Source organism: Pleurodeles waltl, chromosome 2_1 (assembly GCF_031143425.1).
Source record: "Pleurodeles waltl isolate 20211129_DDA chromosome 2_1, aPleWal1.hap1.20221129, whole genome shotgun sequence".
Taxonomy (NCBI): domain Eukaryota; kingdom Metazoa; phylum Chordata; class Amphibia; order Caudata; family Salamandridae; genus Pleurodeles; species Pleurodeles waltl.
The window spans coordinates 105479430-105505047 of record NC_090438.1 but is presented as its reverse complement, the minus strand read 5'-3'; the positions used below and the strand labels follow the sequence as shown (position 1 = coordinate 105505047).

The 25618-nt window shown below is 41.8% G+C and overlaps 1 protein-coding gene across 1 annotated transcript in view; it reads left to right on the top strand.

Moving 5' to 3' along the window:
• The window catches only part of ZDHHC15 (zinc finger DHHC-type palmitoyltransferase 15), a 170868-nt gene extending 150025 nt beyond the window's left edge, over positions 1-20843 (top strand). The window contains exons 10-12 of the mRNA XM_069211028.1: positions 798-910; positions 12899-12976; positions 17329-20843. Of these exons, the coding sequence (XP_069067129.1) occupies positions 798-910; positions 12899-12942 (157 nt within the window). The 3' untranslated portion in view covers positions 12943-12976; positions 17329-20843. The remainder of the gene's footprint in view (positions 1-797; positions 911-12898; positions 12977-17328) is intronic.
• The last annotated feature ends 4775 nt before the right edge of the window (positions 20844-25618 follow it).

Genomic DNA, 25618 nt, shown 5'->3' with positions numbered 1-25618 from the left:
AGTGGTCCGTAGTTGGTAAGCTTTGGAGGGTCCCCTGCGGTTTTCTTAAGCAGTGGGAGGACATTTGCATGTTACCAAGCATCAGGGAAGGTCACAGAAGAGGTGAAGGAATAGATGTGAGCATGACACTGATGGGTAGCTCAACATACTGATAAACATATCTGAAAAAACTCTACTGGTACTCTGACATAGAGCATGCAAATTCAGTAATACGCTGCTAGCGAAGAGCCTGCAGTCTAAACAGAGTAGGGAAAGGACTGTGTTGGTTAAAGATTCAGATGCTATGATAGTTTTTAATGATAGGTATTTAAGGATTTTGCTCAAACTAATATAAACAAGAACCCTGGTAGACCTGCCTACAATAACCAATTAACTAAGAGAGACTCTAAAGACCCAGACACAGAAGGAAGTAAAGAAGGTCATAAAAGAGCCCAAACCTGGGAAATCCCCAGGAACAGATGGTTATGTCTACACATTCTACAAACCTTTTCAGAACACTGATCCCACATGAAATAGAAAATGAGTTGAGTAGTAGACATTTATAAGATTCTCCTCAATATTCTTTATTGTCCAAGTCACAGTCCGAACAACTAGACCGGCCATGGCACACCAGGTAGTTGCTCCTATCTCAGCTTCAGTAATTTGTTTGACCTAATCAAAGACAATGCCTGCAATAAGGCCAACATCTCGACTTACCTAGTTAATCCAGTAAATGTAAAGCATGTACGGCAGTGGTATTTGAAAGCCTGATTGCCATGTGCGGCGAATGATATTGTGGCTCTATGTCTTCTCCGTAGCTTGGGGGATGGGCTGTCCTTTCCCATGCGATCGTCTCAGTGTGAGTCCCGGAACCCGCTTTTAGGAAGTGAAGACCAGTGGGAGGATGACGGAATGGAAGAAGACAATGAAGGTAATTTACATGATAGTCAGACGTGCTGATTTATAGGGGCATTCCCTCGCCCTTGTATGAAACCTAAAGTTTCTGAGAAAATTACTTATACATTTTTGAATTTCGTCTTGACATAATACAACTTTTTGTCATTGTTGACCAATTACTGTCCTAAAAATGTACAATGCTGCAACACTGACACAACTTCTCTGAAACTTTGAAGGGGATCACGGACACTCTCTTGCTAAAATAAGGCTTATGGAAAGCTGGTTATGAAAATACCAAATGAACTCGTAGAAGTCTAAAACATGTTTAATTCAAAAATAGCCAGCAAGCATCAAAATAAGGAAAGGCAAAGTGCAAAATCAACAGACCAGAGCCTTTACCCTCAATCAGTTGGAGCATGCAGTGATAAAATCAGTACATTTCAGTTCTATACCTATTCACTTTTCCTTAGCACAGATGAATGTGGGGAAGAGCAAGTGATGGACAGAAACTGCACATAGACGCTAACGAGCAAGTGCCAGGCTCTTCTTGTGGGAAGAGCGTGAGAAGACCTTGAGAGTTAGATGCACCTTTCATGAGTAAAACAGCTGCCTTCTGCAGACCTTGCTTCCTAGTGCCACCTTCGGAATGAGACTACGCTTATTAGGAAAGTTGAGGTTAAGTGTGCAATGTACAACACAGGATAACAAAATAGCAGTGCATTTAAAATACTAACAGTGCCCTATCTAAAGTCTATGTTCTCAACATCTCCTGTTCTCCGCAAATACCTGTCAGCATTTCTCATGCTAAATATTCCAGCATCATGTTTCATTTCACAGACATATACTTGGCTGCATAGACACAAGTCACTTTGTGATATGCACGGGGCCCTGTTTAGACCACCTTATAATAAGAGATGGTAAACAGTCAAACACATCCCACCGAAGGAAAGATCACCAGTTTCCTTCATGTTGTTCCGCACACAACACAAAATCAAATGTACTGCGACTGTGCCTCGTAACTAAATACCGACTAAGACGTGAGCATTTGTCTATTTCTATGTGTATACATACACCCATCCACCCAGTCCACCATGGCCCTTGCTTGCATGACTGTTTAATTTATCAAAGATAATCCGAAAAGTTGTTCACATGTTCGTGTATATGGTCCAGAAATTCAGCATGGTATGTTAAAAGAAACACGTTTATTGTCCCATAGTAAAAGGGATTTTTTACGACAATTAATATAAATGTAGTAACATATAGAAAATATTCACTCTTACAATTCTTTAAATGGCACCATTTATAATTTTACTCTTTGATGCATGTTAAACCTGATAGCTGGCCTGATTTCTAACATGTTTCAGTAGATTCAGTTCATTCATTACTTAGACAGATCGTACATTTCTACGTGTATTTGAACTGAAATCTTGCTAATGCCTGTAAGAAATTAACCCTTTTGTGTCATGGTCCCCTGATTTTTATCTGGATTTGCTGGCTTAGAACTCTGTGCACTTTACAGCTCCCTAACTGTACTAAGGTGCCAGCTGTTTCCCTCTAAAACACATGGTGTATATTGGTTCTTTCTATTTGGCCTATTTAACTTCCATATATATTTGTGCCTTAAGTGCGCCTATGGCGTGGAAAGGTGAAGGTCATATGTGAAATGCAGTATTTATTCACACCACCCACGTATATGATAGAAATATGTTTCTGCCACTGTGCTCTGACTAAGCTGCAGTTTAAATGCCTCGCAGTGACTTATGGCTGGGAAAAATGTCTTTGTCTTTTCAGAAAAGCCTATTTTTATGTATTCGTAAGTCATTTTTAATGTGTGCCTTGTATAGCCACAGCACGCAAACACAAATGATGGACGGAATGCGGAACCAATCAAACATTCACCACCAGTTACAGTTCTAGGTTTAATCCATTGATTCCTTTGCTCACTCTGCCACCCCAGTTTGGACTCAGCCTTATGCAAATCAGTCTTGGCCCTGTTCCCCATGGGAACAGTCCAGCCCAAACTGTCAGGCCAGGTCCTCCCTGGACCGGAAACAAGCATCCTGGGACCGGTTTCAGGGATTAAACCCAGATCTGTGACTCGGGGTCAATGCTTGATTTGTTCTGCATTTCCTCCATCATTTGTGTTTGTTGTTTTTGTATACCCACAGGGCAGTGTGCTAATACATAAAAATAGGGTGGGCATACTACATAATGAAATAAAATCCAAAACCTATTTCACTGTACAGGCCAGGCTAGACTTTGTAGGCCTAGTTGGGATTAATATCATTAACTTAATGGTGATAACAGATTTTTGATAACTTAAGCAGAAAAGCAACTTTGTAAAACAGTTTTGCCACTCATCACTCCCCCAGTGCTGGAATTCACATCCTTGGCTAGGAGAGTTAACACTTTGTCTTAGAAGATAATGACTTTCCTCCATGCCTGTGAAAAGCCAATGCATGTTAACTGCTAACCACTTAACCGGGATTAGTTTTCTGGGGGTAGACAAGGACAGTTGGCAGAACAAAGAGTAATACCTCTTTGACTTGGAGATGGCAAGGAGTGTTTCTCCTATTCATCCCTTCTAGGCAGTCATTAATGTGTATGCCCTTTGTACTACTTAGTTCTATTCAGGTTTTGCACAAAACTATCATTGTGACAAAGAATTTGAATATTGTTTCTTGGAGGTTTGACAATCATGCTATTATCCCTATTTAAATTAAATGTAGAAGTATGGATCCAGTTCACTGGGGATTATAGCCCTAAGTCTTGGTACGTACAGAAGCTCATGAAGTGGTACTTACGGCTGCAAATTCACCAGCAGGCAGTGGGCCTACCATACCTCATTAAGTACTTAGAAGTACTATAACTTCTTGCCTGTGGCCCTGATTGGAATTTGTAGAACTAACCTTGAAACCTTCAGATTGTCTAACCAAGTCCGCTTTGGGCTGGTGAAGGAGAGTCCTCAACCTGCCAGTGGCAGCAAAAACTGTGTGGGCACAAAATCCAACATAATATATGTTGAGTGTATGAGCGTTGAGCCCATCCTTTTCTTCTCAGAACCTGTGGGATATTTATTAGCATGAAGTGGAGTGATGGGGAGGTAAGGATGTACATGGGAAGTGCGTTTCTGTCGCCCTACCATTCTTTATACTATTCAAAAGATTGGTCAAACTCTGAGTTTAGCTTTTCCATTTTTTTTACTATTGGAAATCTATTTTCACCTGTGTCACCAAGGCTTAAGTTGCGGGTCTCTGTTTGTAGGCATCATATACAGGTTGAATGAGCTATCCTTTTAGCACCTGTAATTTACTTAATGGCCCGCACCTGAACATTACCCGGCACCGTGAGCTCAAGTGTACAAAGAAGACACCTGCACGCCTTCCTAATACCTGGGCTACTGTTTCAATGCACTGCATAATTTAGCTTCTACATAACTGAGAACCGTGTCAGGTTCATGGTAGCATTGAGCCAAGGATCTCAGATGTTGCTAGAGGACATCAAGAATGATCCATGTGCTTGTAAATAGAGGAACATCTGAGAAAAGGGACTAGCTTTCCAGATATTGGGTGGGATTCAGTCGGAGATGATTTCTTTTACATTGAACTGAAAACAATTGAGATTTATAAAGTACTCTGTGTGTTCTTCTGCCCCATCCTGTCTCCCAGATGCTTCTAATGCTTCTGTTTTCTCCTTTCTTTATGTCCCGACAACTGGCCATTACGGTGCAATCAGTAGAGGTCTGTGAAAGTGAACGTTCTGAATTCTAGTCATTATGATTGCATAATTCTGACCTGGGAATCCAAATTATTTGCATTCTAGGAGTGGGTCGTATGCTCATGGTTAGAAACATTGGGCCTTATTACAACTTTGGAGGACGGTGTTAATCCGTCCCAAATATGACGGATATACCTCCTACCGTATTACGAGTTCCATAGGATATAATGGACTCGTAATACGGTAGGTGGTTTATCCGTCACATTTGGGACGGATTAACACCGTCCTCCAAAGTTGTAATAAGGCCCATTGTCTTTTCTTCTGCCCATCTCATTTAACCCTTTTTAAGAGCCTTGACTTCTCCAGGTACCTCAATCCCAGCTGGACAGTCACAGTCATTCCTACCCTTATCATTCTCATTCCTGCCTTTATCCATCTTACTTTGTGCCTTATCTGGTTGCCTTTTTGTCTGCAATGGTAAATGGCAGGCTTTATAAGGATGACTTTTTTTGTGTAACTCTTGGACTCTAGTATTACGAGGTCTCCATCCAACGTTTAAAATTCCAGACAGGAACAATCCATTCTCCAAGGAACATTGTTTGCTGTTTCAGGGTCATTCATTGTCGACTAAATAACTCGGTCCTGGGTGATTTTCAGGTTGGGGTGTTGAGTGATATTGCACATGCTCAATAAAACTATTGATCATATCCCCAAACAGCTAACATCTTGGCTGTGGTGGAAGGTGCAATTCATTTTTCCCATCTTTTTACCATGTCTTTGTCACTTCTCACTTAGTTGTGCACCGGGTATCACTTCTCTCAGTCTGACCTACGAAATCTCTGACTATATGGAGAGACAAGTATGAAATGATAATAATGTTGCTAAACTTTGATATCTAGAGAAGTCTGCTATTTTCCACTGAAGTTCCACGTGTCTTGGATAGAATGCATAGCTGTAGCAAGGTCGACTAGCTTGTATGGCACAACCATGCATGCCGTAACCACGCATGCCTTAACAATGCGGTGGGAACCACGGCCATGTCTTTTCCACGCATGCCTTTACAGCGAATTTCATTGTAAAAGCATGCTTAGTAAAGGCATATGTGGAAACGGCATGCGTGGTTGTGTCATACACCCCCCCCTTTAACCTAAAAAAGTACCCCAACCCCCCACCTAATAAGTAAACTGAGTTCTAAAACCTCCACCCACCCCTAATAGCTAAACTACCCCGACCCCCCACCCACCCTTACAAAAAACTAACCCAATTCCTTCACCCTGCCCCTAAAAACTAATTTACACCGACACCCCCCCACCGCTTTAAGCCCTAAAACCTTCCCCCACCCCAATAAGGTAAACTACCCTGATGCCCCCACCCACACTAAGCCCTAAAAAATAAACTACCCGACCCCCTTCACTCCTCCCCCTAACAAATAAAGTATCACAACCCTCCCACCCATCCTAAACCCTAAATCCACCCACCTCTAAAAACTACCCCCCACACCCTTACCCAACCCCATTTCCCTCACAAGGTCCTCTCCCGATCCTTCCTCCTCTTACCTGCTCTTCCTTAGGCCTTACCCCACCCCTAAAAAATAAACTACCTCGCCCCCTCACCCCGCCCCTTAAAAAGATAAACTACCCTGATCTTGAAACCACAGCCCTAAAAAAAACTACCTCAACCCCACACCCCGCCCCTAAAAAAATAAACTGTCCTGACATCCCCACCCACCCTAAGCACTAAATCCAGCCCAACCTACCTCACCGTGCCCTCTCCCAGTCCCTCCTCCCATCCTTCCTTAAACCTTCCCTGCCCCTAAAAAATAAACTACTCCACCCGCCCTAAGCTCTAAATAAAAAACCTACCCCAACCCTCCCCTAAAAAATAAACTACCCAGATTCCTCCCACCAAACACCCTAAGCCCTAAAAAAAAGAAATTCCCCAACCCTCCACCCCACCCCTAAAAAAATAAACTATCCTGACACCCCCACCCACCCTAAGCACTAAATCCAGCCCAACCTACCTCACCGTGCCCTCTCCCAGTCCCTCCTCCCATCCTTCCTTAAACCTTCCCCGCCCCTAAAAAATAAACTACTCCACCCGCCCTAAGCTCTAAATAAAAAACCTACCCCAACCCTCCCCTAAAAAATAAACTACCCAGATTCCTCCCACCAAACACCCTAAGCCCTAAAAAAAAAAAGAAATTCCCCAACCCTCCACCCCACCCCTAAAAAAAAAAAAAACTACCTCGACCTACCCCCACCCACCCTAAGCCCTTAATCCACCTCACACCTAAAAACTATCCCCAACCCTGCCTCATCGCCACTTACCTCACTGCGTCCTCTCCCAATCTACTAGACTGCTCTGACTTTTTCTGTGCCTTAATCACTCATGTGCGTGGTTTGGCACATGCATGGTTAAGGCAGAAAAAAGGCAGTCGTTGTTCCGGCAAGTGTTGTTCCACTTGAGCGGGAAACGTCTGCGTAGTTGACGACCCGTTGTCTAGGGCATCTCCCGCTGGACTATGATGCCCATATGTCTTTCTAAAATATTCCTCTTTTTATATATTTTTGTAAATATTTTTTATTGGTTTTAAAGAAAAAAGAAGCCTTGTTAGTAGCATTGTGCATACATTGTAAGGCAGCATATGTCACACACTGCAAATCAATACAGACAATGGTGTTGTAGGAGCTTGCATGATTATGAATACAAAATGAGGCCTGCGAACCATACGGGTTTAGGAAACTCCATAATAAACCTCCCATTCCCGCCGCAACCCACCAACAGGAAAATGTTGGAGATTATACACCCTACCCTCCTTCAAACATAACAATGGTTAGATCTTCAGGAAGCAGTCCTTCTGCTGGGACTTACAGGGTCATGTGAAGAAAGATATGTAAGTGATACCATAGGGGTAAGACAGTCACCATCATATTATAGCGTGGGTGAGAGATCAGCCAGACATGATTCAATATCATAAACAGGAGGCCCACTGCATCACGGCGGTCTGGTGTCATTTTGGTTGTGCTCCCCAAAAACCACGCAGGATTGTGTCCCAGAACTCTGCTAATGGGTATTTGTGCACACCTCACCTCTCCTCCCTGCGGAAGGTCATACTCTCTGCACGTGCCCTCTTTATAACTTCCTTTATCCGCCATAAGAACAGGGAAGGGAGTCAGGACTTCTACTTCCATTTACTGGCTCTTTAACTAAAAGAATCTATGAATTGCATGGTGGCTTTATTTTTTAGTTCTTGAGAACAGTCGCGACAAGCAGTGTTGACCTTTAGTAACATCTGATCGCTCAGTAGCCTACGAGATAATCATGTAGCACCTACGCCATTATTGATGCAGCAGTAGGCAAGACCACAGCATATGCAAGAAGTGTTCTGGAGACGCAAGGCATCAGGGACAAGTGCAACCTGTAGAGGATCAAGTAGGGCCAGTGTAGGATATGAAATTGCATGGACCAGAATATGGCATTCTTGGGGATTTTACATTGATACTCGAGGGATCTCAGCCACTTAGAGTCATTAAATTCCAACCCCAGAGAGGTCTCCTATTGGAGCCTTAAGGAGCTAGTACAATGGAGGAGCCCCGTTGGAATTTTTGGTAAACATGTGAAAATGCGCCCGCCATACCCAATGCTATGTAGTGTATGGAGTGGTGGGTGCGCATCTGATTCTCGGTCCGCTAAATTCCAGTGCCGGGTGAGCGCATGTCTAATGGTGCCACAAAGCAAAAAGTAGCCACAGTGAAGTTCATACTAGCCTCGCAATTCGGGAAAGAACAGCAACGGTCCCTGGAGAACAGGTCACACAGGGTGGTAACGCCTGCGGTGTGCCAAGGCGCACTAGCATCCTATGTGTTGATGTACCCTGGCCTATAGGGATGCCGTTAAGCAGAAGAAGTGGGGATTACAGGCGTGGTCTAGCCATTTTGGGGGAAGCCTCGCTTCAGGCAGCACTGGCCATAGACAACAAAAGGGAGTAGCAGACAGAACATGACACCCTGGGGAATAGTGTGTTATGTAAGGCACAGTTGTGTATTTGAGCATGCAGTATTCCTGTCTCCTCATGCTGGTAACTTGCGAGCCAGTATGCAACCCAGCTTTAGCTTAAAAAGTGCATCTCTTCATATCCCCTTACCCCATATCGATCACATCAAAGGGAGTCACGTTCTCGAAATATCCTGGGAGCTACCATCACTTGGAGATTCACAAAGAAATCTAAAAGGTGAGGAAGCATCACCATCTTTGACAGGGCCACTCTTCCAGCCATAGCTAGAGAAAGAGTGATGTAGAACTGGGTCTGCGATCTCCCCGCCCTACTCAAGTTCCCTTCCATGATACCCATTTGCTCAAGATATATTTGAATACCAAGGTATCGAAAAGTAGCGGAGGTCCAAGCCAGTAGGTCCTCACTTTTATGGATCTTCCACAGCAGTGTGTTCTTTTGGAGGGGGAAAATTGGGGATTTGCTATTATTAACCCAGAAGGGGCACCACACTCTTTCAGCTCCCAAGCAGCAGTAGTCACAGCCACCTGTAAATCTCACACATATATGAGCATATCGTCTGTGTATTGGGAGGTGGCATGTGTTTGCCCAGCAAATAGTATGCTGCATCCTTTTCTCAAGTTTCAGACTTTATGAGCAAAAGGCTGAAGGACAAAGAGAATTGGGGACAGCCCTGCCTCATACCTCATAAAACTGAGTATGGGTCCTATATATGCTGCCCGGTTCTAACTGTTGCTGTGGGCCTGGAATAGAGGAGTCTGATCCACTCCAGTATGTTTGCTCCAAATCCCAAGGGTAGGAGTACTCAGAACATATATGTCCAATTGAAGATATTGAAGGCTTGTTCCAGATCAAGTGACATACAGGCAGACATAGGCCACTATCGGAGGCCCCTCACTTGAGGGAATAGAATCGTTGGATATTTCAGGAAATAAGTACACTTAGGAATAAAGCCATTTTGGTCCGAATGGACCAAATTTGGCAATCGGGGCTGCCAACGCGCTTGGTCCTTAATAAGTAAAATTACAAGGGGACGCGTATAGACTGATGAACCTTTTGGATCACATGGAGTATCCTAGCCATGTAGTGACCAATGTCATCAATGTTCAATATAACCAATCAATAACTACTCAGAGAATCATTAGTTATTAGACAAATATAACAACATTTCATGAATAATCACAACTTGATAAAGCGTTTAACAATTTTTATTTCCCTATTAATTACAATTCTAATGCATTCGGTTAACTTAAACTTTATTTAATCAGCTCAGAATTAGTTTATTAGCGACCACCAATAACACAATCTAATCAGAACTTGAGAAAACATGTGCTCAAAAGCTTCAGCATAAGCCAACAAAGTTGAATATTTCGACATTAATAGCAGAGTTCAGCAATCAGTTTGTCTATCATTTGTCACTGTTAACGTCACCCAAAAGAACCCTACCTAACCCAGATTAACATCAGCATGTGGGACTTCATGCAAAAACAATTTAGAAAACATGAATTTGGAAAACATCTAGTTAGAAGAAAAAAAAACTATAAAACAGCGCAGTTGGTACTTAGAAGAAAAGGCACAAGGTTAATCAGTCACATTGTTGCTGATCCATTCTGTGGATAGGTAGCTATGACAAAGTCAGTCTTTTTCTTCAGGTCATCAATCGATCAGGAGCGCATCAGGCTCTCAAGCACATGAGCCCAATGACAGAATCTTGAACCGCGTCTCCTGACGTCATCAGCATTCACCCATCGCATCTCGCAGTTTTAACCCCTTGTGTTGACTTTTTATCAGAGTTTTTCAGTCCATCCCCCTAATTCCTAATTGGTCAATTAGTCCTCCATATGTGACGTTACCCAATACATTTTATTCTACATATCTATGAGTTTTAGTATTTTGTCTTTCTCAGTTCATGGATTGGTTTACTGTACAATGTGTTCATCATCTGGCTCTTCAGGTATCGAAAATGTTGCATCTTCCTCTTCAGTTAGTGTCTCTATTGTTCAAGTCCTAGGAAAGTACATTCAGCCTACTCTACACATAATTGTATCAATTTGACTTCATCATCTCCTGTCCGTCGGTACATTGCAGAAAATTCTAGCTAAGCACAGTTCACGGTCAGTTCAAATGCACCAGCTTCTCTACAGTGTGCTAGAAATTTGGCTTCTGCGTGAGGCCTGGCAAGTAGGCCACAACCAGATAAAGGTATATTGTCAGGAGTGCCCTCATGCGTCAGTGAAGACGCTAGGCATCATCATCGGGCTAACTCCTCGCCAGACCGGCACTGCAATATCTGACGGGTCACCACCCCAATGGTGGTGGCTCTATACCGAAAGGTGGATATGTAGATCCGTAGGTATCTACAGTACGTGCTGACAAAAGAGAAGGAGAGTGCAATGTGGTGCTAAAATTGGCTCTGAATACCCAAAGGTTAAATTTAATAATTCAAAATTGGCTATCAGGCCAAGATTAAAATCAGTGATGGGGTGTTTTGGAGGAAATAGTGACCCCCGTCACTCCTTATATGAGGGGAAAGAAGAGAAATACTCTACACTTCCACTAAGGGGTCGACATGTTTCGCGCTCATGCGCTTCATCAGGACCAGAGTTCGTCACTTCTCCTACAAAAGAGAGTGCAGTGTGTGCTGAAAAAGTCACTTACTGTACGTCATTAGTCGTCACGGTCAGGCACCCAATAGTCTGCCCATCCCAGGTGGAAACCAGGCATCCTAGGTACGCGTAGCTCTCAGACAAATGAAGAATCCAGCCCATGCTCTGTGCGCTATACTGGCAGATTTGGTGTAGTCACGCCTGGCAATTTTTTGAAAATCTGATTCTGTGAATCTCAATTTTCAGACTTTCAGCCCTAAAATTAAATGTTTAATGTCATAGGTTTACTTTTTGTGAATCAGGCCCAAGATTGGGGAGAGCAGCAGGACCCCCAGTGTTTAGAAATCTTAAAATGTTCCAATGTCTGTGCCTCCAAAAATATTACGGGCTCAATTTACAAAAAAAAGTTGTAAATCTTAAGATGCATTAGTAAATCCTATGTGTGTCAGAGATACTGTCTTTGCCCAATTTGTGCTGCTATCATGGAGTGACTTTATCCTGTTCACAAAACATCATGCACAGTGTTAATTTACGATTTTTGTAGATTTGCTGGAGTATGACCATTTTCTCTTATCTTAAAGTCCACAGACTGGAAAGAATTGCAGCTCGCTAGGTTAAGGAAAATAATGAAATTGATAAATATATTTGAATTGCTTGATTTTATTGTTAGGAAACATTTTGTGTACAGTGTCTTTCCTTATTATATCCTGTCCCCACCCTCCTCTGTGAAAGTGAACTAATGGTGCGTAGGCCAGACCTGGTTCCCCCACCTAGATCTGGTTCACTCAGGTAGTTTAGGAGGGCAGGTAAGTCTGATAAAGACTTCGAAGATGTTGGTGAAATCTCACAAAATTATGGCTGTGTTGCATTTTTCCATCCCCCAATTCTCAGACGAAACGCTTACAGCTACCTATCTAGGTGACACTTATGAAGGTAGAAACTGCAGATTTTGTGAAGGTTTTTAGTCGGAAATAACACTGCAGCATAAGACTCTTGAATGTTCAGTTCCACCATTGCTTAATTTGTAAATAAAAAGTGTTGGTGTCCAAAGCTCTCCTCTGAAATTTGCAACTGCTGCATTTAAATGTGTGAGTACAGAATACTGAGGCAGCGTAATCCTGAAGCCATCTCGGGCCTCTTTAATCAATTTACAGACATTTCATGCCCCTTCAGCTCACTCTTGCAGATTTCTGTCATCTCCCTTTATGGCGCTTTTTTGTTTTACTCTTCCTCTGTCTTTCCCATATGTGTCTTTTGCTCGTAGTAAACAATTGAGGGAGAAAAATAAGTGCCAGCCTTAAAAAAAAAGTGCCAGCGCCCCGCACCGGCAACCACCGGCTCAAATTAAGCACTGCTTTCCACCCTTGCTGAATCACCGCTGAGGCCTTCTGTACAGTTTTAGTGAATCTAGCTCACTGTTGTCTCAGTTCCTGTGACTTGGTTTACATGTGGGATGTGGTTACAATTACTGGTGGTTCATTACTTGTTCACCAATTTTGAAATACAAAATCCTTCCCCGTCAACTAGGAAATTCCTTCAGCGGTTAGAAATGTGTCTACTTTGTGTTTGTTGGTAAGCCACTTGTTTTTATATCTCCTTTCACCAGAATCAAATTCCTTGTTTATGGCAGAAATAAGATAAATTAATTATTTTGCAATTATTTCTCTTTTTTATTTTACTATTGCAGCTTATCACGGAAGTTCATCCATTTCCATAGAGATGGAGACATAGCCGCACTGCGAGGTGGAGCCCGCGTCAATACCAGGTCAGCACCGCCCGCTATCGCTTGTACTGGAAAGAGTGACCTTTTCTTTCTTTTTGTTATTTTTCTCTCCTTTATTCCCCCTCTCACTGTGTAATTAATAACTACATCTCAGGGGTTTACACGAGGCAGTAATATAGAATAAAACATTATAATTTAGGCTCCCGGTTTTATGGTATTTTTTTTTTTTGACATTTCAGTTTGCATTAACCATATTTATTTTTTATTATTTTACCTGTATTTATCCATAGTGATTTTGTGCTCAGTGTAAAAAATGAAGCTGCAGTGGGTATGTTTCCACATGTATTTAACTGACAAATGTTTACTCATTTTTGAGTGGCCAACGCGTTTTACCATATACATTACAATACGGTCACTTGAAACCATTTGTACTGTAGAGCAGCTTAGGCAGCTGTACTGGTGAAGTTAGTAAAGCTTCATTAGGAAATACTTTTTCCATTTTTAACTTCCCTGTCTATAAATCTGCACAGCTATTGCTCTAGTACTCACGACTTGACAGTAGTGCAGATCGTCTGAGAAAACCTATTTTCCGTATTTATCTATATTTAGAAATCAACACAGAGAGGAACATGGATGTTTTCTGTCTATGTTTATCTGTAAAAATCATTAAAAACGGAAAACTGGGAACCTTAATTATAATATAAAATTAATGTGCCAGGTAAGGCAGGCAATTTTCCTGTGGCTTGTGCAGGGAGAGACACATCGTGATGAAATACCTAGAGGTACAATCTGAGATTAAAATAAATGTGTCCCATTTATGTTAGATGCAAAGGAACTTATAAGAAAAACAAAGAACAACTTGAATTGCCTTGTTTATAGGGGATAAGGTACAAACTCATGGTGCAGGAAAAGTACTTGTAGAAAATTTAAGGGATTAACGCTGAACATTATCCAAATGTACCATAGCATTGTAGTGAGGTTAATTCTTGGAATGGCAGGTCTGAAAAACAAAACTAAGGGCCTGATTTAGATATTAGCGTGTTATCACCAAACCACTGCAGCAGCGGACCCAAGAAGACCATCAAGTCGGCAGTGTTCTGTCTGCTGTATTTAGATGTTATAGTCCTGCAGGTGGTGTACTGGTGGGGGTTTTCTGACGGAGGGAGGACATTGCGGGACCAAAAGATATCGGACAATGACAGTGAGTACGGAATAGAGGTAAGTTACAGACACACACTGTACTCTTGCCATATGTGTCCACCTGCATCACACTTGGCAACACACCATATACACGCCATTATCTATTGCCATTCCACCGCAGCACAACACATACATTTTGAAAACACACATTGCCATGCATCCATGACACAACATACACACACTATTGATGCTGCACCCACACAACACAACCACAAGAACCAACACAAGTACACACTCATCTACATAAACACACACAAGCACAACTACTCACATCACGTCAACGACCACCATACAACACTCACCTAACTGTTGCACACAGCAACACAACACAAACAACAACATCCATGCCATATGCAAGTGGCACACATACTGACACAATCACCTCACCCACTACACCTCCCTCCACTTCACCCAGCCAGTCAGTCACACTGCCCACAAACACATGTACTGAGTCACACACACAACCTGATTCACAACATGACAGGTACATGTCCTCTTGCAATTAGCACACATGGACAGAGTTCACAAGTGTGAATGTACCGTCATAGTGGAGCCAGCTTCCATTTGGCATTGAATACTGACACCATAATGACAGTTGTGTGCGATGTATGTTGTGTACCAGTGTGTCCTCATCCGTGTCTGACACAGTTGTCTCCCTGACATATGCATATCACAGTCATTTAAAAAATTTACTGTGACATGTGTATGTCTGCAGTGATCCTCCCGCCCCCCAACGTACACAGCCAATGCAGGTGGCCTACCTTCGTGTCTTGCGACAGGATGGCTGTGTTTTCTCCGTGGTCCTGTGCCAGCAACTACGGAGGGTCCTGTCCAGTTGAGTCCAGTCTGAAACAGGAGTGGAATCGGGAAAAAAGTTGAGTTGGACCTCCTCCTTTTATTTCTCACCCTCCCCCCACCACTCCCCTCTCCCACCCACCCAAATCCCACCCCGCGGCTGGCCTCAGACAGGCTTTCGCCTATGGGGCTGCCAACAATTAAATCTTCCGGGCAGACCGCCTAGGTGGCAGATGGGTCTTTAGTCAGAAAACCAACAGCGGGACTGTTACTGCCAACATCTAAATCAGGCGCTAAACATGGACACACAACCCGCTTGAGAACTCATATCGCGTTGTAGAAAACTGCTGCATTCATTGTTACCTACCTCATATTTTCACTCTTAAGATGAAGGCTCTTTCAGATATGAGCCTTCCCCTAGACACCTCAAATGATATTTAGATGGCCAGCCCAATTTTGACAATATATAGATTTGCACCTACCATACACCTGCTGGCCATAATCCCACGACTGCTGATTGTGTGTAAAACAGAAATCTCCCAGTGCTAAGATGAGGGTGAATGTTCAATTGCACATTCTGTTTGTTATCTTTTTTTTTTTTTTTTTTAAGACATTTTTGGAGATATCTCTCCCACTTACAGCTTCCTAAAACAACAGCGGTATAGAATGTGCCTCTCAACACTTACTGCACCAGTTAGGTCTATCTAAAATAGACATACTTTAGAAGTGCAATGACTTTGGGAAAGCACAACCACAAAGCTATGCCTGTGTAGATATTCACCCCATTGATAATGTTAACTCCCAAGGCAATCCAGTGTGAGCACCCAGAGCTCCTTTATGAGCCTGCTCTTCAGTCTGTTGACAATTCCATCACCTTATAGGGTTTTAGCACCTGCGAACATAACAATCTGCAGATCCTGACTCAATGAATAATATTTGTGATATGCAGCCATAATTTGCACTTTTGTCACCTGGATGTGCAGAAGGTTGTGAGGGATACTTCACAAGCAAATAAGTGATTTGTACTAAATTGTGAGCAAGAAACCGAGTTATTGACCTTGGAACTGTCTCTCCAGTCCCAGTATTGACACTTGCTAAATAGTCATCTGGGCAAATGTCTACATCTCCCTGTAGCTGAAATTGAAATAACATATATGTAAACATGCCTGTCACAGAGTTAGCAACTGTGTTTTAATCAAGGCACACTTTCACCAGGGCTCAGATTAGCTTCACTCAGTATTGAGTTAGAAAGAATGGGAAGACTTTCCATAGCATGGAAAGATGAAAATGAATAGCCTTCACCATGCTGTTGATCAAGGAAGTAGAGTTGTGAGAAATGCATCAAAGATGACTGCCAGGTTTCTTCTCGCTAAGTTCCTGTTGGAGACATTATAAAGCATATAGGCCAGTAGAAAAAGCCGGAATTAGTCCCACATAGGACTGGTAAGTTGGTGCTACCTTTGCTTACAGGGAGCATTTTGACTTCTTCCATTGATGATCTTTGTCCGACCGCTGTGGACATGCTGTAAGTGGACATAAATCTGGATAGCGTCAACAAACATCTGAAAATGCACCTAGTATTTCCCCATTACCTGTCCCTAAGGATGCCTGTAGATGATGATAAGTGGTGGAGAAAGGGAGGAGACGTGGTACTCCACAAGTTCCATACAAGCGGATGAAACTAGATGCCCAATCTTCATCTGTTGGCTATGGTGAGTGAGGAAGATGTGGAAGCATTTTAATGCTGCTTTCATTACCCCTTTCTATTTCTAGGGGATGGCAGGAATACCCAGGTGAGCAGGGCTCACTCAGAAGGGGGATTTATATGTATATTAGGTGGCATGGTTAGTCCAGGAATGAAGGATTAGCTAATAGCGATAGTGATACAGTATCCCACCCATTAGTGAAAGCCAGTGTTCATATGCTAGGCGTACAGAATTACAAAAGTCATTATGACAAACTTGTAAAAAAGAAACCCTCTCAAAGTGTTCACTTTCCAGAAAGGAGTACAGTGGATGATGGTACAAAAACTTCATTTCAGTGCCAATAGTCCTCATAACTAAATACCCTGATGGACACATTACAGGCAGTCTCAGCATGCGGGGCATTGATTGGGCAGCCATAGACGTTTAAACTCCTTTATAGCGCCTTCATCTGTACACACTTTCTATTAATGCCGGACAACAGTGCTTCTACTGCCTGTGGTTGACACAAATAGGAATTTATGCTGTACTGTACTTTCCTAAACTCTCCATTTTTAACATTTGACAGTAATTGTTCACAATTAAGAATTACAAATTAAATGCAAAAGGTGCACACCTGCCTCAGGTAAGCCAGTTGAGCGGCGAGTTGCATTTTTCACTCACGGGTGTTAACTATTCTGTCTGTTTCTGATGCAGGGTTCTCGATAGAGGTCAAACCAACCAACGTTTTGCAAGAACCTCAGTATTAAGTGGCGGAGACTGAAAAGATCTTCAGATCGTGGAAAATCCAAGACGTGTTAGCTGACCGGAACATGCAGATCCTGGGTATGTTCTGTGGGACGGCGAGACAGAAATTTCGGGATGCCCTCACAAGGATAATTTTGTTTTATATAAGTTACTTAACAGGCAAGTCTGATGGGACAATATTTCTTTGCACACAGCTACACGTGTAATGGACCAAAGCCATTCTTTTCTTGAATAGGATGCGTATTTTTGAATTACTTTGGGGCTGGCAAAGAAGGCGTCTAGAAGGCCATATAAACTTCAAAATTTGCAGTGTAATAATGGAGTAGTGGCAACGCTCTACGCATACAGAGTCTAATGGACCAGACCACATGAGGTCAGAAGCCAATGATATCCTCTGTGAATGTGTATGGGTGGGAATTTGTTTGTGGAGAACGGCTCTTCCTTCAGTGCCAATCTATCCAATTACAGTCATTTAACTTTCAATATGCCCTTCCTGTTGTTCTCTTTCTCTCTTATGTACAATTGTGTTTAAATGGTATGTTTTACCATTTTTTTTCCTATTTATAAAAGCATCAATTTTGTACATAGTAGCAACAAATGTTATATTTTCATAGACATGCACAGAAGGCAAGGGTGTAAATGTCTGCGGACGCTGGTGTCCTGTCACAAGCAGGCAGCTAATGGGTGATATAGGGAAGGCTGTGCCAGCACTTCGGGAATCTTAACTGAGACTTCCTGAGAAGTCCTGAGATGTCTCAGGTAGACAGTGAGAAATATAAAGTGTGTTGTTGGGTGACGTGGTACTGGGTGTCTAGAGACCAAGTTTAAAGGGAAAGGTCAATAGTCGGTAAACAGCTGAGGAGAGATTATTAATGAGAAGAGATGATTACTGTACGAGTAGGCATTACCACTAAGTATGACAAGTTTGTTAGGAAAAAAGATCCTAATGGTAAAAGTAGAAACCACATGCTGCTCTAACTGTCTTTGTGTTGCATCACTAATCATAAATTTGAGGGGAAAAAATTGAATGAAAATGGGGTGTTATATAGATGTAAATTCATGTAACCAATTTTATACTTGGATAAAATACAATTAGAGGGAAAATATTAGGGTGACACATCTAGCACACCACTGGGTGGAAGTAGTAACTTTGGTGCCTTGACATTTGGCAGCATTATTTGAAGATACTCACTAATGAGTGCATCAGTATTCTTTGTGTATAACTAGCACATGGTACTAGCCCACCCAAAATAAATCATTACAAAGGGAAAGCTAAGAAGAAAATGCTGAGACTGAATGAGTGTCTAAGGGCTGCAGAGATTGGATTCCACAACCTAGTAGCTGTATTCGAGGTAGTCGAACATCCTTCTGGCCTGTATCCTTGTGATAATTTTCAACTGGTTGTAGTATCTTTGATGGTTTACTCTAAGCTGTATGCCAGAGGTACCCTCACCAATCTCAGTGTAAAGTTAAACAGAACATTCCCTAATGGTAGATGAAGGTTCCACCACATAGATTTGACTGTGGGATAATGGTTAAGAATGAAGACACAAGCGCCTCTCAAGAGCCATTTGGTAATCCTCCGCAGACTTCAAATGGGGAAGTCTCCCAAATATAAGAACATTCCACAGCTCTCCACTTTCAAAATATTCACCCCTTTTGAAGTTTTTACTCACTACAAATATTGAAATCACCTTGAAATTCTATTTGATAATCAATATATTACCAAGGGTTCCATAAGCATTACACTCATGAGAGAGCACATTATCTCTTAATCCACTACCAGCAGATTGAACAGCCATGAATTTGATTTTAATACTTCTGGAACATCGATTGCACTTCCGTGTTACTGCTTAGAAGCCTATTAAAAAGGTAAAAAACAGAAACTGTGAGTGAAAGGCATAAATGACTCACTCAGTAAAAAGTATTTAGACAACATCTTATTATTTTACAAAGCAGATCATAAAATATGTTTTAGGAATTAGGCACTTGCCCATATAAAATCAGGGCAGTGTGCAATTATCAATTTATTCGTTTAGCACACTTCATCTACACACAAAAATAGCATTTTCTGTGTTGTAAAATGGCAGCCCATAATTATTTTGTTTTATATATGTTTATCTCAAAATATATCATTAATCTTCATCAGAATTTATATATATATGTATATATATATATATTAATTCTACAAAACCTTTCTGCCAGAAAGAATGATTACCTCGCTCGCGGGGCATTCTTCATTATAATTTATTGTTTTACGCTACTCCCACAGTTGCATTTCGCCTCTTAGCCCTTTTCCATGTCAATGAATGCAAACAAAAACCTCCCTTTTAAGACAACCTGTAAATCATAAACAAAGGATTTCGGCATAAAAACGATCATTGTTTAGAAGCTCAACATATGTTGCCATCTTTAAACGTGTGTTACTGCCTTTATAGTCAATACATACTAACATTACTGGCAATATTAACAAGCAGTAGACTCAAGTCCTTGATTTGACTTACATACCAATTCATCAAATATATTCCAAAATAATATCCAAAAGATTAAACAGTTCAAAGAATAACGCACAGAATAATTTCTCCTATATGTACCCACAGCTCCTCGTCACTGTTCAGGCCCAAAGGTATCTTAGTCTGAAGATTATTAATGTTTTTTTATTCCAGTCGTCGTTTAATAGTAAGATTCTACTGCCTCCCCTTTCCGCTATTGGTACTCAGTCCAGGCAGAAGAACCTAAGTTGATTTCTAATACTTTAGTGTAATGCCTCAAAATGCCATGCGACTGGTTATGTAGAATCTTTATTTGCGATGGCACAAACCTGTTTTTGTTTTTTTACAGGATGATCGTTTTTTAGATTTATGATTTTATTTTCATTTTTTTATTAATTAAGGCTGATGTCAAAAATGTAGGACTCTCATAAGTATGTGAACTGTCACGCACCGTAAGGCTTGCGAAGAATGTTTCAATATAGCCTGTTTTATGAGACAACAGTGGCCAGTTTTCCAAGAATTATGACTTTCATCAACATGTAGCTATTTATTTTCATTTCTATTTTCGTACTAACGTCCATAGACATGTCTCTATTTGATCCTTTTTATTTTCTCAGTTTCAAAAATGGGTGGCGTTTACATATGTGTTGTTTAAGCATTTTCCAAAGTCATTCGTTTTATATCCAATTTTGACACAAGGTGTTCGATTCTTTCATACATATTACTATGTGCCCTGGGTGGGCTGTTGTTTATAACTGTGTTGTTGTTTACTGATACAACGTGTCTCTGCATTTGCTTGCCTTTGTGCCTGGATGCAATAGATGTAAATTTAAGTACTGCATCCAAGTGTATGGACACGGTGTGCTACATGTGCTTGTATTCATTATGTGGTCATTGACTGCTCAATACCATGCTGGAATTGAGGTGAAACGATGAAAACCAAAACTTTACATTAAAAAAGTGTTTTATGTACACATGGAACCCATTGCTTTGCAAAATCCGCAGGCCTCTGTGAATGCATTGCCTTGAATTTGCAGTTATGAACAAGACTCACAAGGATTTTTTATGTATGTGTTACAATGTGGTGTATGATTTGGTATGGTTCATTTGCAATGTTTCCGTAATGATTGTGACTGTCACAGCACTAGCCACACCAGATCTACATTATTAAAACAGTGGATTATCAGTGGGTTTGGGTTTTGTCCACTAATGGGATTGTGGTGGCAGGGAAGGGTCAAATGGGTGAGTGTCTCTTCCTTACAGACTGACCGCATCAAAGTAAGCTTAGACAAAAACATGTGCCATCTTACCTGGAGTCTCTTTGTCCTCCAAACTCACCTCATGAGCCTGGGCACCGTTGGTAAATTGTTGTCTGCTTTTGAGTTGTGACACGACTAACAGCATGTGTGGAGATTGAGAGGTCCTTTGTGTACCTGTACTGCATCATTTACCAGGCCATAAGACCGGCATCCCCGCTTATCTGGAAGACAAGCTCACCACCTCTGTTAGTTCCCAGCACACACGCAACCAGGACTCCATCAGGCTGTAGACTAATACGTGTAAAAAAGAAAATACAAAGGTAGCAAGTCTTTTCCGTCTATTCGCCCATGTTCTTGAACTACATCCCTGCATCCATCAGCACCACCCGAATTCTACTCCAGTCTCGGAAAGAGTAAGAAAAGAACATGACAAAACATTAACAGTCTACAAACCAGCTACCTCTCTTATTACTCATTGACTTTATGCTTTTATTTAACCATGTACAGTGCTCTGCTACATTTTAAGTAGGTGGTTCTTATAGAAATACCACATACATACACAAATGGGATGCAGAGGGGCCTTACACCGAATCAGAAGCAATGTGTTTCAGTTGGTACTTTTAGATACAGTGGCTGAGATTAATTCAAGGTAACCACTGATCAAATTTTTGTATTCCTCGTTGTGACACACTTAGTGTGACGGGTATGCCCAGAAGTGGGACCCCTGCTCACTGTGCCATAGGACTCAAGCTGCATTAACTTTAATGTTTTCCTCTTTGTAATGGACCATTGCTGCTGTTCTGAGTATAGTGTAAGCCACTATAAAGTGTGTCAGGTCTTGTAAAAGTTTAGCAGACGGGACACTGTGAAATATGTTACACGTATACTTGTAATATGGTAGATGGGATATTGCCACATTTTGACAGGGTATCCCAAACTCTAAATAAGGCCCTTTAATTAATTTCCTTCATGATCTAATATAAGGTCACTGTAGTTCTATGCTTGACCCTTTTATGTTTGCACCTTAATGCAAGGAGGTGCATCCCACATCAAATCAGATTTATAAAGCGTACCATTGCCCAACAGACATCCTGCCGGGACAAAGAGGTTTGACCTGCCTTGATCTCATCTCATGGAGATCTGAGATTGGCCCCTTTTGCACAGGTTCTTCCTGTACATGGTTTTGCATATGTATGTATTAATGATTCAGTAAAATAACTTGGCCTCATTGTAGTAGTCTTGAGCGTGTCCTGGTTACCTGAGATCCCTACTGTTGAGACCTTGTTGGAAGTAGGTATATTTGTATCTGCTTTCTATACTAAAAGCACAATAACCGTTTTTATTTATTTGACAATCTACTCAGTATTTTAAAATTACCTTTTTGAATGTTAATCAACTATTTTTAAATAGGTTGGGCCTGATTTTCTGACCTTTAGTGGCATACTGGTAGATTTACTCCGAAGGGATATCCCTACATTTGAGCTAATTTCTTACTTTTTTCCCAGAAAGATTTCCAGGAGCACTCCTGAATAAATCGATTAAGGCTCTTGTATCCTTCATGAGGAAATACTTTTCCTGATTCCCAGGTTGGGGGTGTCGCCTGCCATTTCCACCTTTGAAACATACGGCTGCCGCTGTTAGAAGTAAATCTGTGTTTATGGTGTGAGAAGCTACTTGCAAATGGCTTAAAATCCACGTGTTTTTTTGGTGTTCACAACTTTTACAAATGGATCTTCCCAGGAACACCCACACGCCTGTATGCCCCTGCTGCAAGGTTTGCAAATGAGTCCACCGCGCGTGCTGAACATCTGTATTGGTATACCCAGTTTGTGAGCGTAAAAGTTACATTCCTAATTCCATGTATCGTGATTGTGACCATACCTTTGTAAACTGATGTTGGCATACATATGTTGGACTTGGTTTTGCACAAAGTTGTAAGAATCATTCTTACTTTCTGTGAAGATAAATTACCCATTCAAATGAACTATAACCTTTTACTGTATCTCAGATGAAGAAAGGGGCGGTGGGGTCCAGAGGATGGAAGAGCCAACGGAAGTATAAAGTTATAAAAGGCCAAATTCAAGGTCTGGCACTTTATTTACCGGAAAGCAACTAAAAGTGGCCAAGCCTTCTCATTTATCACCCTAAGCTCTGTAACACTTTCCTTCTATCTGCACATTCTCTTATTTCCTTCAATTACAAAGAAATATATAAACATGCCTGTTTGATCAAACCATCTGGTTGCTCATCCCATCCATTTTCAGGGCCATATTTACAAGCTGCTTGCGCCATTGGTGCGTCACTTTTTTTGATGAACCGACGGCGCAAGGCTGCAGGCCCATATCTACAATGCCATGCAAAGCCACTCCATGTGGCTTTGCATGACCTTGTAGATTTAGAGTAAGGCAACGCAGCGCAAGTCCCCAAAGAGGCGTTCTACGGATGTTGCAGTGGGTGTTACCACGCAACACCCATGGATTTTGTTGCATTCCCAGTTTTACAAGGATTTGTAAACCTAGGAATGCATCGAAAGCCTACCCCTCCCCAGGGGAGTAGTAAGGGAGGTGCAATGAGAAATTCCTTTATTTCTCCTCGTTTTTCCTTTTTCTATGCGTTTTGCCTTCTGCAGCACACATTGAAAGAGGAAAACGCTTCTTGTAATTGTTTTTGTGCAGGAAGGTTTCCACCTAGTCACCCGACACCTCTCCACAGATCGGTACCAAAGTAGATTTGGACCCTTTGTCCCGAGGTCGTACCATAAATGTCTAGGATCTCCATAAGTCTCAAGAGGGTACGACAGGGGCTCCTGTATGAAAAGGGGCATGTCGTGAGCTTATAGCAAGACTCTCCTCCTCTCCGTCTCCCCAGCCAAAGCCGCTGACCGTGCCATCTGTGCGAATGAGGTCCACTAGGGGTTCCATTACTAAGGTGAATAACAAGGTGAAAGGGGACACCCCTGACGGGTGCCCTTCTCAACCTGAAAACAGGTTGAGAGGGCTTCGTTAACTCGCCCATAGCCCAGTACAGAGTATTGGTACCTACCTACAAATTTCGATTCTTACGAAATCACGATTTCTAATGTAAGAAACTTTACAATTTTTAATTAGCAATTCCTAGTGATCACAAATCAACTTATCTCATAAATATTAATGAGGAACGATAGCCATCACAGGAATGGTGGCCTGCTGGGGCCAGCAGACCACCATGTCAGTGATTACTTTAAATAAAGTAATCCTTTTATTTTTAAATGCAGCCCGTTTTCCTTAAAGGAAAACTGGATGGGTTTCAAAACAAAAAATTAAATGTTGAAGGTTCATCTTTTAAGATTAGGCAGTGGTTATTAGTATTTAAAAAATATTTTGGGGACCCCTTAGTATTTGCGAATAGTTACCACTCCCTTTCATTAGTCTATAAAAAATAATGTTTTGCAACCATAAAACGTCACAAAAAACTAATTGCAATTTGGCTTTTCTACATTTCAAAATGCTTTTTTGCAGTCGCAAATTTGTGACCTCCCAAGAAGTTTTGTACATGAGGCACTAGATTACTAGCTGGAGGGAAGTGGACCTTGGGACTTGTGAATTGCTGCAGCTTGCATAGATGTGTCAGTAGACTACAGAAGGAAGAAGTTACATTGCGCAGTTTATTATTCCTTAAATTGTATGCATGAAAACTTTCTAAACAGCATATAATTATTTAGCATCATGGAGGTATTTTCTCCCCTCACTGTATATTCACCTTACTATTTGTCCTTTTCTCGTGCTGCTCCTGGGTTGTAGCTGGCTGCAGCTTCTTTGTTTAGTTCACAGAGAAGTCATCCTGGTGGCATCTGCCACCCACCGACAGTCGCTGGACCTTTAAGTGAACCCAACCCTGCTAATGTCCCCCCAGGCACCCACAGACTCCCCCTGGGAGTCCACTCGTTTCCCATAATGCTGAATATGGTTGTGCCACAATGCAGCAGTAGGTGATACTATTGCCCTATGTGATAGATGTCTGCTTATCTACCTCAGCGTGATGGAGGGCTCGGTCTCCTCTGCTGGGACTTAAACCTGTGACGTGCAGATGGCAAGTATTTAACTCGCTGAGCTATCTTACATTAAGTATAGATCAGTTGTGTGGCTGCTCTGGCTGTCTGCCTGGTTTCCTTTAAATAACACTATGTGATGTAGCTCAGTGAGTTACTTCACCCATTGCCTTGAACCGATGAGTCGCAGGTTTGATTACAGGCAGGTAGACTGAATCTCGGATTCAGAGCTCAAAAGCTCTACATTGAGTAAAGCATCACCTACCGTTTGCAGCGAATAACATGATGTTAAAAAACAGTCTTGCTGATACAACCATCCTTACACTGGATGTGGAAAGCACTCCTGGTCATAGTTTTATCAACGAAACAATATTACTTGAACACCACATGTGCAAGAGAACAACACACTTGTATGCGATGAGAGGAATCCCGCGTGGGGGCACGTAGGAAATGTTGACCCA